A 17,936-nucleotide genomic window follows, 5' to 3' on the forward strand; every position below is an offset into this window, starting at 1 on the left:
TCCGTTTGCTTTGTAATAAAGATTATAGAAGTGAATAGAGACCTACCCAGCTTTGCATGAACAGTGTTGCTCTTTGATATTGTTAGTCCCAGCCTCCGTCTCCATTAGGATATGCGGTGGTTAATTTTTTGACTGTGACAGTTATGCTTTTGCCTCTATTTGGATGCCTTGTTGTTGCTTGCGTTTTACCGGTATGTCTTGAATATAGCCTTCGAACGCACACTGCAGCCCCTTTTGCCTATTTCTATCGGACACTTTATTTTCTGCTTTATAAAAGTTTGATAAAATTTCAGCAGGAAGAGCCGTCACAGCATAAGCCATGTTGATACCAAACCAGATCCCAGATGAAGTTGTCGGAGGTAGCAACAGTAACTAAGGGGGGCGGGGCTTAGCCAAAGGTGAATTATAGACCAATATCCAATTTAACATTCACAATTGTTATCACATTTGGATGGTAATGTTCTTTTTGAACCTTTTCAGTCAGGATTTCGCCCATCTCACAGCACTGAAACTGCTCTTCTTCGGGTGGTTAAGGACATTCTTTTGTCCTTGGATTCAGGGCTGATAAACATCTTGATGCTTCTCGATCTAAGCGCTGCTTTTGACACAGCCTGCCATGAAATACTGATCTCTCTCCTGGCTCATTTCCTATATCAGCGACAGAAAGTATGATATCAGCATACAAGGGTATAGATCTGCAACTGCTTCGCTTACACAGGGTGTTCCTCAAGGTTCGGTTCTTGGCCCACTATTGTTCATCATCTATATCCACTCGGTGACTTCATACGCAGGCATGGACTTCAATGCCATTGCTATGCTGATGACATTCAAATGTATCTCACCACCAGCTCCGATAGGCCATTTCTGCCTGACTCACTCACTCACCTGATACTCAAGTATCAGGGACATCAAGTATTGGATGTCCCTGAATTTCCTCAAATTAAATGATAAAAAAACTGAGATAATAGTTGTAGGACGGCCAACCAGTTGGAGTGGAAAAGGGAAATGACGTGCTGTACAAAAAGGTCGATGCAAAATCCAAAAATGGTGGTTTATTGTAAGGTGCAAAAATATTTACAGTGCATGAGAAGACAAAAATAAATAAAAACTGTACAAAAAAGAAAAGAAAACAGCAACAATGTGCTAATTTTGGCTAAACCAATTGGCCCAAGATCGCAACACTGCACAGTATGAGCTTCCTCTGAGTCCACAATCAGAACTGGTATCCTTTCAGACAGCAAGCCTATTTATAGGCTGAAGCCCCACCTATAGGGCATACCAACTACAAGTACAAACTAAAACATTTGTAACAATCAAATTAAATAATATAAACACCCAACACAACACTTAAACCTTCCAAACAGCTAAAACAACAACCATTAACAGAGAAAGAGTTTAACAACAAATTAATTGGCAAAAACAACGGTTTCTAAATCCCCCCCTCTGACATCACACCAAAATGGCATCTTCCACAGGAAGTGATGTGGCGGTTGCTTTAAAAGACAGTTTAACCTGGATTATGGGTTTGGTTGTACAGAGTGTGAACCGGGAAGTTTAACTGCAATAAGGTTTGTGGGAAATATGTGGAAAAATAAAGGTAATTATCATATGAATTATTGTGTTTTCTGGCATTCTGTTATTATAGACAAATAATGACAAACTTTAAGAAAAACTATAAAGAGTTGAACTATAACAAAACACAGCAGTAACAAACCTTAGACTGAACAAAACAAAAACTCCATAACACCTTCCTGATGTGTACACAGATGTTGATATTGCCGGCAATGCACAGTATCAGTGAAATGGATGTATGTAAGTCCAAGTTTATAAAGTCACCAGGTTAACCTGTGACAATAGTGATTTGCTCTGCTGCCTTCAGTCAAAAGGATGGACCTGTCCTTTGATATTGATGGGGTTCATGTTAAGCCTTCGTCATCTATTTGTAACCTTGGTGTCTTATTCGGCTCATCTCTATCTTTTGGCTCTCATATTTGTTAAAAACTCTTTTTTTCCCCCATCTTCGTAATATTGCACATCTACGATCTTCTCTCACTTTAGCTGATGCTGACACCTTAATTCATGCATTAATCACATCACGTCTGGATTATTGCAATGCTCTATTTCTTGGTCTGTTCAAAAAAACGTATTGCAAGATTACAGTATGTTCAAAACTCAGCAGCAAGAGTTTTCCCCTCCACCAGGCGTTCTGCTCACATTGCTCCTCTGCTTCATGACCTTCACTGGCTACCCGTGGCATCACGTATCCACTTTAAGGTATTGCTTCTAACGTTTAAGGCATTAAATGGTCTTGCACCCCCATATCTGTCTGATCTACTTTACTCTTACCGCCCTGCCCAGTCCCTTAGATCGGCTGAACTTGGTTTATTGTCCATCCCTCGTTTTCCTCGTCTGCTGTAGGTGGAAGGTCATTTAGTGTTAATGATCCTAAATTAAGGAATTCACTACACTTACACTTCGTAATACCTCATCTGTGGCTACATTCAAGACTCAGCTAAAAACATATCTGTTTAACATGTATTTTGGATAATGTGACTATATGTATCCTATGTGACTGTAATGTGTGAGCGGGTGTGTGTGTATTGTAATGTACAATGTAAAGCGACCTTGAGCTACGGAAAGGCGCTACATAAATAAAACTTCTTCAATTAGCAAATTCACAGTCTAACAAACCCGTTTAACTGAGCTGCTGAAAAGCATCTTTATCTCGTTCAATAGTCCCTGTTTTCACCTCATTCATTATGGTGATGTCTGAGATCTTCTGTAAATTGGCACATCAAGCTCGTCATTAGTGTCTGACAAACTACAGGATCATCACTTAATGTGTTAATCACCTATCAATGTATAATATCAAACAGCTTTCTTTACATCTTGACCCCTTAGACACTAATGTCAACACCCAAGCAAGGAACCTTTGTGTACTAATTTTTTATCCTGAGCTGAAATTTGACAAACGAGTCAATGCCGTGTTTAAAAGTAGCTTCTATCAATGGCAGAGCATTGCCAAATTGAAGAGAATTCTGTATTTTAAGGACATGGAAACTGTCATTCATGCTTTTATTTAATCCAGATTGGATTATTGCAACTTGTTTGAAGCACCACGTGTGTTTGGCTGTTAAAGTAATCCAGTATAAATTCAGTAACTTATCTTTGATTTTTCCAGATCTGGTCCTGTGGGCGTCAGTATCACACAGTGATCACAGTTCACACCTGCAGTGAAGCTCCTCCCACAACAATTCACCAATAAATACTGGGAATATTCCCATCATCCTACAAGAGAAGGACAAACTCCAGGAGTAGCAGCTGAAATCTGTGTGACTGTTAAAGATGGAGTTTATTAAAGAGGAGATTGAAGACATGAGTGATCCAGAACCATCCAGAATAAAACATGAAGATACTGAGGAACAAATAGGTTGGTGTTCATTCTTGATTGTTCAATAATTCTGTGAATGAATAAGCATTATATGATAAATGATAGAGAAGTGCATATAAATGTTCACAACCTTTTTCATTTTTTAGTTTTAATAGTATTAAAATTACAGAACTGACCTTTGAACATCAATGACCTGATACTTTGAAACCTTTGTTTCTGAAAGTCTTGATTTCTGTTAAATGTTCACTTGAATTTTCACATTTATCCTCCTTGAACTGATTCTGACTACATAATATTTTTATTTCAGAGCAAATGGAAGTGAGACATGAACTAAACGAAGTAAAGAAACACTGTGACTTCAAAACTGAAGGAACAAAAGCCAAAAAGCTGCTCTCCTGCTCACAGTGTGGAAAGAGTTTCAGCCGCAAAGGAAACCTTAAGGCACACATGAGAATTCACTCTGGAGAAAAGCCATTTAACTGTGATCAGTGTGGTAAGGCGTTTATTTTGCCATCACATCTAAAATCACACATGAAAGTTCATTCAGATGAGAAGCCTTATGTGTGTTTCTGTGGAAAGAGATTTCCACGACTGAACAGTTTTAAACTGCACCAGAAAACACATGATGAAGTGAGAGATTATGTGTGTTGTGACTGTGGGAAGAGCTTCACTACATCTCGCCAACTGAAACAGCACCAAAGAATTCATACTGGAGAAAAACCTTACAAGTGCTCATATTGTGACAAGAGTTTCTCTCAGTCTGGACACCTGACATCACATGAGCGAGTTCATACTGGAGAGAAGCCGTACTACTGTACTCAGTGTGAGAAGAGTTTCAAAGATTCAACAGGTTTGAGATATCATCTGCGCATTCACTCTGGAGAAAAAACATTTAACTGTGTTCAGTGTGGGAAATGTTTTATTTCATCATCAAGTCTAAAAGATCACCTGAAAGTTCATTCAGACGAGAAGCCTTATGTGTGTTTCTGTGGACAGAGTTTTCCACGACTGGACAGTTTTAAACTGCACCAGAAAACACATGATGAAGTGAGAGATCATGTGTGTTGTGACTGTGGGAAGAGCTTTACTACATCTGGCCAACTGAAACAGCACCAAAGAATTCATACTGGAGAAAAACCACTCAGTTTCACTCGGTCTGAAACCCTGAAAGTACATGAGCGACTTCATACTGGAGAGAAGCCGTACGACTGTACTCAGTGTGGAGAGAGTTTTAGACATTCATCAGGCCTTTACACTCATGTGAAAAAATGTTGCAAGTGAGCAAAATTTGTTTTAATGTCAAATGCATTCAGGGAAATTCTCTGAGATAAAACATGGAGTTTATACTAAAAGCCGAGTCTTGTCTCTTATTATTATCTTAACGTATTAGTCTGACCAATCAGTGATCTGCAGTGTTTACACGTCACATTTTAGGATCGGTACGGCTCGCTTGGAACCTCAACCGAGGTGATAGTAAAAGTAAAGGTACTAGGTACTGTACACAGTGGAAAACACCCCAATAGTGAGCCGTTCCATGCAGTGGAAATGTCCATTTACTATAGTGTATATTGTTTTCTTGAAGTAATTATGAGAAATAAATAAATACTAGGCAGTATCCTCAAAACTATGTTCCTTCTTAGAGAGAAATGGTCTCTGGGAGGATTTTCTAGTCAGGATTTAGACTATATCATGTACTGAGACTGCTGTCATTAGAGCTACAAATGACTCTTGTGATCCAATCATGGTTGCATCTCTCTATTAGTGTTACTGGACCCAAGCACTGCTTTTGACATAGTCGACAAACAACATTCTCTTGAATAGGCTCGAAAATGATGTTTGCAGTTGCATTGGCATGGTTCAAATACCTATCTGATGCTTATCACTATACTTAAACTTATCACATAATTATCTGACCGTCATCAATTTGTAGCAGTAAACGAAAAGGTGTCATATAGATCACAAGTTCAGTGTGGAGTACCGCAAGGCTCAGTTCTAGGACCGTTGCTTCTCACCCTGTACATGCAACCCGTTAGAGATATCATTAGGAAATTTGGCGTTAGCTTTCACTGTTAAACTGATGATACTCAGCTCCATATTTCTTCACAGCCTGATGAAACATACAAATTCACAAAACGAATTAAATGCATAGTTAATATAAAAAATTGGATGACGTGTAATTTCCTACTATTATGTCTGAGGTTTACCAAAAACAGAGGTTTTAATTATTGCACCAAAACCTCTGCACTTAATAAGCTAGAATACCGTTTAACGCTTGATGGCTGCTTTGTCAAGGTTTTGTCTTCGTTTAGGAAGCTGGGTGTGCTCTTTGGTAGCAATCTTTCATTTGTAAGCCACATTTCTAGCATATGTAAAACTGCATTTTTCCATCCTAAACATATCTCTAAATAATGACATGTACTCTTAGGGGTGGTTTCCTGGACAGGGTTTAAGTCTAGTCCCAGACTAAAATGCATGTTTGAGCTGTCTTAACTTAAAACAGCTTTCACTGACATATCTTATAATATATCATTTGCATTGTTTTGTCTTAAGATGCACACCAGTAATGTTTTTTTGTAAGGTATGTTTGTAAAAACTACTGAAAAGTCCTAATACAACTATGGTCTAGTCCGGGCTTAATGTAAACCTTGAACAGGAAACCGACCCATAATGTCAAAAGCAGGCTAGGATAGATTGTAATGCTCTACTGGGTGGTTGCCCTGCACGCTTAAAAAACAAACTCTAGTTGGTCCAAAAACGCAGTGGCTACCGTTCTTACTAGAACCAGGAGGTATATTAGCCCGGTTCTGTCAACACTGCATTGGCTCCCTATACTTTTTAAAATGACTTATAAAGCCCTGAATGGTTTAGCTCCTCATTACTTAAGCGAGCTGTCATCGCATTATAGTCCAAAGGGCCACTGCAATCTCAAAATGCTGGCCAGTTGATAATACCTAGATATTTCAAATATGGGCGGGCAGTATATCCTTTTCCTTTCCTTGTCTTAAAAGAGTTTCAAATGTGCAAACAGTCTCAATCATCATTTGTAAATTCAATCTGTATTCAGTGTGGTAGAAACAAAAAATACTTCAGCATCAATTCTGAAAGAACACCTGAAAGTTTATGCAGATGAGTGGTCTAATGTGTTCATTTATATGCCAGTCAGAAATGATTAGCCGCATTTCCACTGTCAAGCCACAAGGGCTCTTAACAGACCATATCAAATTAGGTTATATCATTGTTCGCATAAAAAAATATTCAATTGTATTTGCTCACTTTTTATTTGTGGTCACAGGACTGCACAAAACAACCTGTTCAGTCTTTTAGTTGAAAAGAGCGCACATTTAGAAAAATATTGATAAATTATATGTGTCACAGTTTTTTTGTGAGAACAGTAATTTCTTTCCAATAATTCATTTATTCTCCATTCAAGTTTCCAATAATTAATTTAGTTTAATAGATATCTCTCCCATCTCACTATACTGTTTCCTGTCACACTGGGGCAGAAATGCCATAAAATATCAAAATGCCCCCCAAAAATCTAAATATAGGGGCAAAAAAAACCCTCTGTGGTTAGTTTTTCCTCTGTTTCTTTTATTATGTAGGATCAGTATAGGCAAGTATATTATGATCAAGCAACATACAAACAAGAGTATTGTTTTCCTGAATATGGGTGCAAATATGAATTTGAAAAATGAAAATGAAAATGTGAAACAGTTTCAAAAACAAGTTATGTGTAACTTTAATTTTAACCAGAGTAAAAGTCTGTTAACGGAAAGAGATCTTTATCAAGATATTGATAAAAAAAACATCAGGTGACTAGACTTTCGTAGACATGTTAGTGTAGGCCTATTTGTTTCATTACAATGCGGAGATGTGATTTATTTAAGAATATGCGGCCCCTTTAAGAAATATGACACCGTGCGCACTGATGCGCAGAAGAGAGAAACGCGAGAGACGAGACGAGTTGAGTGCAGAAAAACCATAGACTGTGGCCAAAACTTTCAACAGTTGTAGTTCAAAGTGTTGCCAATTTAGTATTTTATCACCACATTTCACAATTTTTTCATTTCTGCTGCGACTTTTAATAAAGTTTTTGACGAGGAGCTATTCTAGCAAAAAATAATAATTAAAATTAGATTTTTTATCTGGGGCAATTTGTCCTGTATTTTAAATAGGACTACGCATAGTTGAATAAACACTTAAGGATTTTAGATAAGCTTATTTGTGTGCGTTTGCGTTTTAGCGTCTTTGTTTCCCTAGCGACGGAGTGTGAGATCATGCGCAGTAAATATGCGCCATGTCGTGCAGAGCTCAAGTTAGCTCCTTAAGCGCAAGAGGCTCTCCTAATATATGGCTGAATGAGAAAAAAGTTATCAGTGGTTCTGTCCAGGCGGTACCTAATGATGAATAAGCAAATACCCCAGGCATGACTACAAGCCGGTATGTATGATATTGTTTTTTAATTTGAATAATCTATATTTCATACATTAGCAGAGCTTGGTAGACAGATAATAAAAGACGATATACAACGTATAATTAATTAATAATTACAATGTTACTAGCTTATTTTGTTTAATAGTAAATAATCCTAGTCATATGCATTTTTTTACATTTTTAAAAGGAGTTTTATTTTTCTGTAAATAACACAAACTCAGAACACACACTTAATTTTGACTTTACAGGGTCTTTAAGAATATGCGGCCCCTTTAAGAAACATGACACTCTGCGCACTGAGGATGCGCAGAAGAGAGAAGCGCGAGAGACACGAGATAGACGAGCAGCTGAAACTTTAACCAGTCGAGACTGAAAGTGACGCTGTTAACGATCGTGAAAGAAGGACAAATGTGGAATATTTTCTTCGGATGCCGTATATTTCCAGTCTGCTGGTGAGAGATGTTACCAGATTACAGAGTTTAACATTAAACAGCTCCAGAGTTTACTTGTTTAAGTAACGTTTAATGTAAAGAAATGCGTTGCGTGTCCAGATTTATTATTAATTCGAGTGTAATACTATGTTGGCAGAGAGTTTTTCCATAGACTCTGTTATTACAACACATATTTTAGTATAAATTCAGTAACTTCTTTTTGAATTTGGCAGATCTGATGTCCCTCCCACAGCAACTCACTAATAAAATACTGGGAATATTCCCATCATCCTACAAGAGAAGGACAAACTCCAGGAGTAGCAGCTGAAATCTGTGTGACTGTTAAAGATGGAGTTTATTAAAGAGGAGATTGAAGACATGAGTGATCCAGAACCATCCAGAATAAAACATGAAGATACTGAGGAACAAATAGGTTGGTGTTCATTCTTGATTCTTCATTGTTGACTGCTTTAGTAGATGTGAAATAAACAGCAGTATATGGATAATACATGATACAAGAATACATCTAAATCATTACCTTGTTCAGCATTTTTCATCTACATTTTAATCATATTGACAAATGAATGACAGAACTGACCCTTTTCACATTAAAGGGATAGTTCACCCCAAAAATTTAATTACCCCATGATTAACTCACCCTCAAGCCATCCTAGGTATAGGTAATATGATATTCTTCTATCAGATGAATACAGTCGGAGTTAGGCCTATATTAAAAAATGTCCTGGCTCTTCCAAGCTTTATAATGGCGATTAATGGCCGTTTGTTGTGAAGTCCATCAAAGCGCATCCATCCATGATAAAAGTGCATCCATTCATGATAAAGTTCTCCCCGCGGCTCTGGGGGGTTAATAAAGGCCTTCTGAAGCCAAGCAATGCGTTCGTGTAAGAAAAATATGCATATTTAAAACTGTATTGACTAAAATAACTTGCTTCCGGCATAGTTATAATTTTGTCCCTGATATTATCAATCTTATAAGTGAAGAAGTTCATAAAGTCATTACTGCTGTGTTGCTTGGAAACTTCTGGGTTTGAAGCTTTCTTTTTTGTTAGTTTAACCACTGTTTCAAATAAATACCTAGGATTATGTTTATTTTCTTCTAAAGCCGCGTTTCCACCGAAATTACCCGGAACAATTTGTCCCAGGAACTTTTTTTTGCCCCAGACCGGTTGCTTTCTGCGTTTACACTGCGGTCTAAAGTACCGGGAAGATTAGGGGTATGTAATTCTCTTTTTTGGCCATTTTTTCAAAATCACTTAAAATCCTATTCCTAACCCACTTACAGCCACTGAGTTAGAAGCACTGAAATAAAAATTTAGCAATTTAATCATCTGTGGAACGGGCAGGACTCGAAAAACTCCAGCCAATCATTTCCAAGCCCACCTAGAATCATTGGACAGTAAGTGTGTCAATCAATCGGTCGTACCATCCCCCCCTTCCCCCTCCATGTCCATGTTCTTTGAATGGGTGGAGTCAAAGGAAAGAAGGTAGGACCATTTGAGTTGTGTATTTTCAAAATCTGCCAGCCGTTTTGCAAATCACATACCCCACCTTTAATAAAGCCTGAACCTCGTCGTCGGTCCAGCGGCGGTTTAAAAAAAAAATTAAATTCCATATTTGCAGACAGACAACTCTTACTGCATGAAGCCACGAACCGCAATAGATTTTTTAAAAATGGCGGTTAAAATAGAATGCTGCGTGGAGTCATCAAATCAAAATGCAGCGTGAACACAACCAATCAGCATGTTCAGCACACAAGTCCCACCCCGACAGTTCCTGAACTTTGAAAAAGTACTACCTCGCGAGCAGGGACTTTCGGAGGGGGAAATATTTACCCGGAACTTCATTTAGACCCTGATTCCTGCGGTGTAAACTAGGGATGTCAACGATGAATCGACGATCGATTAATTGTCGATTATACACTTAATCGATACAACTTCTCGATCATCAATTAAGCAGGTTAATGCGCGTGCGTGCTGCTCAACCGCGAAACAAAGCGAGCGCGTTTTGTTTGGGACCATTTTACACCTTAGTTCATTATGACCATAAGTTTGCGTGTTCATTCGCAGCCTTTTGTTTTGTGCAAATGTAAGTAGGGCTGGGTGATATATCGATATAAAAAATATATCGATATATTTTTAGATGCGATATGGAATTAGACCATATCGCATATATCGCGATATAGTTCAAATTTGCGCTGTGATCTTTGCTGCTGCGTGCTTTTGAAGCAGTCTGCGTCTCAGCAGCCCAGTGTACAACGCGACAAATACTCACATTAAATATTTACGCAGAGGAACGGGACACTGCAGTTCACTAAAGTTCATTCTTTGCATGTGCTTTAAAGCCTTGCCGGTTAAACACGTCATTCGCTGCTGATGCGCTGTTCTAACATGCGCTTATCTGAGTGCAAACACCCGACGCGCGCATGCACTAAAGCCTGTCTAACAGCGCCTGGATACTGGACTAAGTTATCTTTCAAGTCTTTTTGAGCTAATGCTGTCAAATACACTCAAGGTTTACATAAAGAAAGTTGGTTATGTCTAAAGTGAAAGCAAACCGAGAAAATTTAGAGAAATCTGCTTGTCATATGCGTACATATTAGACGCGTTGCTTTCAGGTCTTAAAGAGACAGTAGCCCTAATAGTAAACATGATGCCGCTTGTCCTTAAAGGGATTATTCACCCAAAAAAAAAAAAACATTTTGTCATTATTTACTCACTCTAATGTTGTTCCAAACCTGTATTAATTTATTTATTGTGCTGAACACAAAATAAGATATTTGGAAGAATGTGGGTAACCAGACAGTTGCTGGTCCCCATTGACTACCATAGGAAATAAATATAGAAGTCACTGGGGAACATCAACTGTTTGGTTACCCACATTCTTCCAAATAACTTCAACAGAAGAAAGAAACATATTCAGGTTTAAAACAACTTGAGAGAGTAAATGATGACAATTAAACATTTGGGGAGAACTATCCATTTAATGTTAATAAAACAACACAACACAGAGGACATCACACACTGCTCTTGACTGAGAACTTTAATAGTAACTTTAATAAGAATCAATGCATAATTTATACAGTGAAGTCCATCTTTGACTTTGACTGAACATTTGTTCTCACTTTGCGGAAAAAATATCGGGATATATATCGTATATCGATAGTCAGTCTAAATATATCGGGATATGACTTTTGGTCCATATCGCCCAGCCCTAAATGTAAGTTGTAATATTGTGATTATTTTGTGTATGCCTATCTATATCTGATTTATCTTATATTGGATGCATCCCTTGAATGAACGCAGTAGTGCGGGTGATCAGCTTCAGCGCGCGCGGCTCAAACGGCACTGCACGACTAATAATGACTATTGGCAGGACTGTCATATTACATAACATTATAAAGAGAACAATATTGTAATAAAACATTGTGCATTATTTGGGTTTAGTTGCCGTGTCGCGTTGCTCCAGGAAGAGCGCGTCCACAACATGATCATTCTGAATGAATGGCACGTAACTCAAGTTCACTTGTGCATTCGCGTCATTCTGTGCAGAAATAATTTGTAACATTATGTTTATTTTGAATATATCTGATTAATCTCATATAGGATGCGTTTCTTTGAGTTAAATAACGCGCTAGCAAACTAAGTGCTCCAGATTAACAGTAGCCTATTCATTCAGCGCGCGCAGCTTAAACAGAAATGCACGACTAATAATAACGATTTATAATTTGGGACTGACATATTACATAACATGAGAACACTATTGTATTAAATGGTTGTGAATGCATTGGGTTTAGTTGCCGTGTTCAGTGCGGTGTTCAGGGAGAGCACGTCCACAGTCACACATTCTGCACGCGTCTGAGGCGGCGCTGGTGACACGTTGTATAGTAGTCATTACATTTGATAATTAAATAATCAATGACATCGAAACATTCATCCATCGATCATAGGAATTTGTGAAAATTGACATCCCTAAACAACTGTTACAATAAAACATCAATTGAGCAATATAACATGCATTTTTATTCAGTAGCCTATAGAAGCAATATTTAGCTTTTTATGTTAAAGACACTATTGATACCGTGAGAAATTTACATTCTCAGGAAAATAGCCACTTATCAGTTAATCGTTAATCGATCGATAAGGTCAATCAACTAATGATTAATGAATTAATCGATAATTTGCATCCCTAGTGTAAACACACGAGTACCAGCCCAAAGTTCCTAGTTCCTCTGGAAAGTTCCTGCGGTGTAAACGCGGCTTAATAGGGTTGAAAAATAAGCATATCTAGCAGCTTTTAAAGCCTCTCTGTATGCAATCGAGCTCTCCTTCCATGAAACGCGAAATACCTCTATTTCTTCTAAGCTATCTGGGATGCTGCGATGATGAAACTGATTAGGAAGATTATTGATAAAGCAATCTTTAGTGGAAGAAGTTATAGGTCTTTTGGGAAAAGCATCTCTATCTCATTCAATAGTCCCTGTTTTCACCTCATTCATTATGGTGATGTCTGAGATCTTCTGTAAATTGGCACATCAAGCTCGTCATTAGTGTCTGACAAACTACAGGATCATCACTTTATGTGATAATCACCTATCAATGTGTGTTTAATGTTTTACCCTTCAGGTTAAAGTACATGACTAAAAATACTATTAAAGGCTACAGAAACCAAACCTGCAAACTCTCTTTCTGACACTGAAATCGACCATTCATGATTAGTTCAGATCTGAGGAGTTTTTATTTGAATGTATATCTGATGAGAAATGACTGTCTTCAGAAAAGTTTAAATGGCATCTTCTTTTATCTTTCCTCAGTAAAGCCCAATAAAGTAGTGTTTATAAGCGCAGGTTATACAGTGTTTTATACACTACCAATATGTAACTCAAAATGCTCTATTTTTTAACTAAATATATATGAAGCACCACGTGTGTTTGCTGTTAAAGTAATCCCGTATAAATTAAGTAATTTATCTTTGATTTTTCCAGATCTGGTCCTGTGGGCGTCAGTATCACACAGTGATCACAGTTCACATCTGCAGTGAAGCCCCTCCCACAACAATTCACCAATAAATACTGGGAATATTCCCATCATCCTACAAGAGAAGGACAAACTCCAGGAGTAGCAGCTGAAATCTGTGTGACTGTTAAAGATGGAGTTTATTAAAGAGGAGATTGAAGACATGAGTGATCCAGAACCATCCGGAATAAAACATGAAGATACTGAGGAACAAATAGGTTGGTGTTCATTCTTGATTGTTCAATAATTCTGAGAATGAATAAGCATTATATGATAAATGATAGAGAAGTGCATATAAATGTGCACAACCTTTTTCATTTTTTAGTTTTAATCGTATTGACATGACAGAACTGACCTTTGAACATCAAGAATCTGATACTTTATACTCACACAGACAGAACCCTTTGTTTCTGAAAGTCTTGATTTCTGTTAAATGTTCACTTGAATTTTCACATTTATCCTCCTTGAACTGATTCTGACTACATAATGTTTATTTCAGAGCAAATGGAAGTGAAACATGAACTAAACGAAGTAAAGAAACACTGTGACTTAAAAACTGAAGGAACAAAAGCCAAAAAGCTGCACTCCTGCTCACAGTGTGGAAAGAGTTTCAGACACAAATGCCTTAAGACACACATGAGAATTCACACTGGAGAAAAGCCATTTAACTGTGATCAGTGTGGGAAAGAGTTTATTTTGTCATCACATCTAAAATCACACCTGATAGTTCATTCAGATGAGAAGCCTTATGTGTGTTTCTGTGGAAAGAGTTTTTCACGACTGTACAGTTTTAAACTGCACCAGAAAACACACGATGAAGTGAGAGATCATGTGTGTTCTCTCTGTGGGAAGAGCTTTACTACATCTAGCTATCTGAAACTGCACCAAAGATTTCATACTGGAGAAAAACCCTTCAAGTGCTCATCTTGTGACAAGAGTTTCTCTCAGTCTGGACAGCTGAAATCACACGAGCGAGTTCATACTGGAGAGAAGCCGTACGACTGTACTCAGTGTGAGAAGAGTTTCAAAGATTCAACTGGTTTAAAATATCATCTCCGCATTCACTCTGGAGAAAAAACATTTAACTGTGATCAGTGTGGGAAATGTTTTATTTCATCATCAAGTCTAAAAGATCACCTGAAAGTTCATTCAGACGAGAAGCCTTATGTGTGTTTCTGTGGACAGAGTTTTCCACGACTGGACAGTTTTAAACTGCACCAGAAAACACATAATGAAGTGAGAGATCATGTGTGTTGTGACTGTGGGAAGAGCTTTACTACACCTGAATATCTGAAACGGCACCAAAGAATTCATACTGGAGAAAAACCCTTCAAGTGCTCATATTGTGACAAGAGTTTCTCTCAGTCTGGACAGCTGAAATCACACGAGCGAGTTCATACTGGAGAGAAGCCGTACTACTGTATTCAGTGTGAGAAGAGTTTCAAAGATTCAACTGGTTTAAAATATCATCTCCGCATTCACTCTGGAGAAAAACCCTTCAAGTGTTCATCCTGTGACAAGAGTTTCTCTCGGTCTGAAACCCTGAAAGTACATGAGCGAGTTCATACTGGAGAGAAGCCGTACGACTGTACTCAGTGTGGAGAGAGTTTTAGACATTCATCAGGCCTTTACACTCATGTGAAAAAATGTTGCAAGTGAGCAAAATTAGTTTTCATGTCAAATGCATTCAGGGAAATTCTCTGAGATAAAACATGGAGTTTATACTAAAAGCCGAGTCTTGTCTCTTACTATTATCTTAACGTATTAGTCTGACCAATCAGTGATCTGCAGTGTTTACACGTCACATTTTAGAATTGATACGGCTCGCTTGGAACCTCAACCGAGGTGATACTAAAAGTAAAGGTACTAGGTACTGTACACAGTGGAAAACACCCCAATAGTGAGCCGTTCCATGCAGTGGAAATGTCCATTTACTATAGTGTATATTGTTTTCTGATAGTAATTATGAGAAATAAAGGTGTCATATCGATCACAAGTTCAGTATGGAGTACTGCAAGGCTCAATTCTAGGACCGTTGCTTCTCACCCTGTACATGCAACCCGTTGGAGATATCATTAGGAAATTTGGCGTTAGCTTTCACTGTTAAACTGATGATACTCAGCTCCATATTTCTTCACAGCCTGATGAAACATACAAATTCACAAAACGAATTAAATGCATAGTTAATATAAAAAATTGGATGACGTGTAATTTCCTACTACTATGTCTGAGGTTTACCAAAAACAGAGGTTTTAATTATTGCACCAAAACCTCTGCACTTAATAAGCTAGAATACAGTTTAACGCTTGATGGCTGCTCTGTCAAGGTTTTGTCTTCGGTTAGGAAGCTGGGTGTGCTCTTTGGTAGCAATCTTTCTGTGTCGGTCTTAATGATCATTCAGTTATTTTGTGTTTCTTTCGTTATTTGCGGTGCGTTAGCGCCATCTACCAGACACTTGTGGTAACGGCAGGTTTGGTGTACAGTTTATATTTTTCTGTTGTTTTCTCGTTTGGAACGAGATTAGAGTTCAGTTAGTACGAGACTTTTCCAGAGCGAGTTGTACTCTGTGTTGTGTAAATGCTGCTGTCAAGTTTCTTCAATCCCCGCTCAGTTGTGTTTTCACTCGGGGGCAATGCCGGTGAGTAGCGCTGTGTGATATATAAGGCGTTTTATATTCGTCATTTTCTTAAGAGAATGTGTAAGAAGAAAATCAACGTGTTGCCGCGAAGTGTAGATTCCTCTGTTTACCGTGTAATGGCGGCTCATGCTCAGTAGAAAACTATGTATGTGTTGTATTTGGTTTTGGAAACGATTGAAGAAGGCAATTTGAGTTAATAGGTACTTTTATTTGTGTTTACAGTTTTACAGCTTGTTTTTGCACTGCTGTGTGTAAAATAAAGGAGAGGAGAAAAAGGACCTCGAGATAAAGCATCATCTCTTTTCTTTGTTCACCTCACCTGGCTGTTTATACGCGCTGGATAGCTAAATACATATACGTTTAGTGAGGCCAGTACACTTTCGTTTGTAAGCCACATTTCTAGCATATGTAAAACTGCATTTTTCCATCCTAAACATATCTCTAAATAATGACATATGCTCTTAGGGGTGGTTTCCTGGACAGGGTTTAAGTCTAGTCCCAGACTAAAATGCATGTTTGAGCTGTCTTAACTTAAAACAGCTTTCACTGACATATCTTAAAATATATAATTTGCATTGTTTTGTCTTAAGATGCACACCAGTAATGTTTTTTTGTAAGGTATGTTTGTAAAAACTACTGAAAAGTCCTAATATAACTACGGTCTAGTCCGGGCTTAATGTAAACCTTGAACAGGAAACCGACCCATAATGTCAAAAGCAGGCTAGGATAGATTGTAATGCTCTACTGGGTGGTTGCCCTGCACGCTTAAAAAACAAACTCTAGTTGGTCCAAAAACGCAGTGGCTACCGTTCTTACTAGAACCATAGGGCCACTGCGATCTCAAAATGCTGGCCAGTTGATAATACCTAGATATTTCAAAATTGGGCGGGTAGTATATCCTTTTCCTTTCCTTCTCTTAAAAGAGTTTCAAATGTGCAAACAGTCTCAATCATCATTTGTAAATTCAATCTGTATTCAGTGTGGTAGAAACAAAAAATACTTCAGCGTCAATTCTGAAAGAACATCTGAAAGTTTATGCAGATGAATGGTCTAATGTGTTCATTTATATGCCAGTCAGAAATGATTAGCCGCATTTCCACTGTCAAGCCACAAGGGCTCTTAACAGACCATATCAAATTAGGTTATATCATTGTTCGCATAAAAAAAGATTCAATTGTATTTGCGCACTTTTTATTTGTGGTCACAGGACTGCACAAAACAACCTGTTCAGTCTTTTAGTTGAAAAGAGCGCACATTTAGAAAAATATTGATAAATTATATGTGTCACAGTTTTTTAGTGAGAACAGTAATTTCTATTAAGTTTCCAATAAGTAATTTAGTTTAATAGATATCTCTCCCATCTCACTATAGTTACTGTTTCCTGTCACACTGGGGCAGAAATGCCATAAAATATCAAAATGCCCCCCAAAAATCTAAATATAGGGGCAAAAAAACCCCTCTGTGGTTAGTTTTTCCTCTGTTTCTTTTATTATGTAGGATCAGTATAGGCAAGTATATTATGATCAAGCAACATACAAACAAGAGTATTGTTTTCCTGAATATGGGCGCAAATATGAATTTGAAAAATGAAAATGTGAAACAGTTTCAAAAACAAGTTATGTGTAACTTTAATTTTAACCAGAGTAAAAGTCTGTATAACGGAAAGAGATCTTTATCAAGATATTGATAAAAAAACATCAGGTGACTAGACTTTCGAAGACATGTTAGTGTAGGCCTATTTGTTTCATTACAATGCGGAGATGTGATTTATTTAAAGGGGTCATGACATGTTTTTTTTTATTTTATTATTATGTTCCCTTAGGTGCAATTATAGTATTACTATAGTTTTTTTTACAAAAAACTTTTAAAATGTAGTGATTTATGACCTTTTCCCACCCTGTTTCTCATCCTCTGATCCAAACAGTCTGTTTTGGGGGTGTTTCCCCTTTAAGAGTTCAGTGTTAACGCCCACTGTTATGATTGGCTAACGTCAGTGCCTATGCATCAAT

The 17,936-nt window shown here is 37.7% G+C and overlaps 2 protein-coding genes across 3 annotated transcripts in view; both read left to right on the forward strand.

The window, feature by feature from the left end:
* LOC306997074 (uncharacterized protein) overlaps positions 1 to 17,936 on the forward strand; it is a 268,793-nt gene that overhangs the window by 144,811 nt on the left and 106,046 nt on the right. The window lies entirely within an intron of this gene.
* LOC306997050 (uncharacterized protein) lies at positions 8,134 to 16,210 on the forward strand. 2 transcript variants are annotated; one of them, XM_079610078.1, is made up of 4 exons: positions 8,134 to 8,277; positions 8,490 to 8,689; positions 13,259 to 13,507; positions 13,789 to 16,210. In XM_079610078.1, the coding sequence occupies exons 3-4, from the start codon at positions 13,423 to 13,425 to the stop codon at positions 14,946 to 14,948; spliced, it is 1,245 nt and encodes a 414-aa protein (XP_079466204.1). In that variant the 5' UTR covers positions 8,134 to 8,277; positions 8,490 to 8,689; positions 13,259 to 13,422; the 3' UTR covers positions 14,949 to 16,210. The 2 variants fall into 2 exon arrangements, with proteins under 2 accessions (XP_079466204.1, XP_079466205.1); XM_079610079.1 differs by lacking the exon at positions 13,259 to 13,507 and having other exon boundaries at positions 8,141 to 8,277; positions 13,789 to 16,204.

This window comes from Phoxinus phoxinus (assembly GCF_949152265.1).
Source record: "Phoxinus phoxinus genome assembly, chromosome: 4".
NCBI lineage: Eukaryota > Metazoa > Chordata > Actinopteri > Cypriniformes > Leuciscidae > Phoxinus > Phoxinus phoxinus.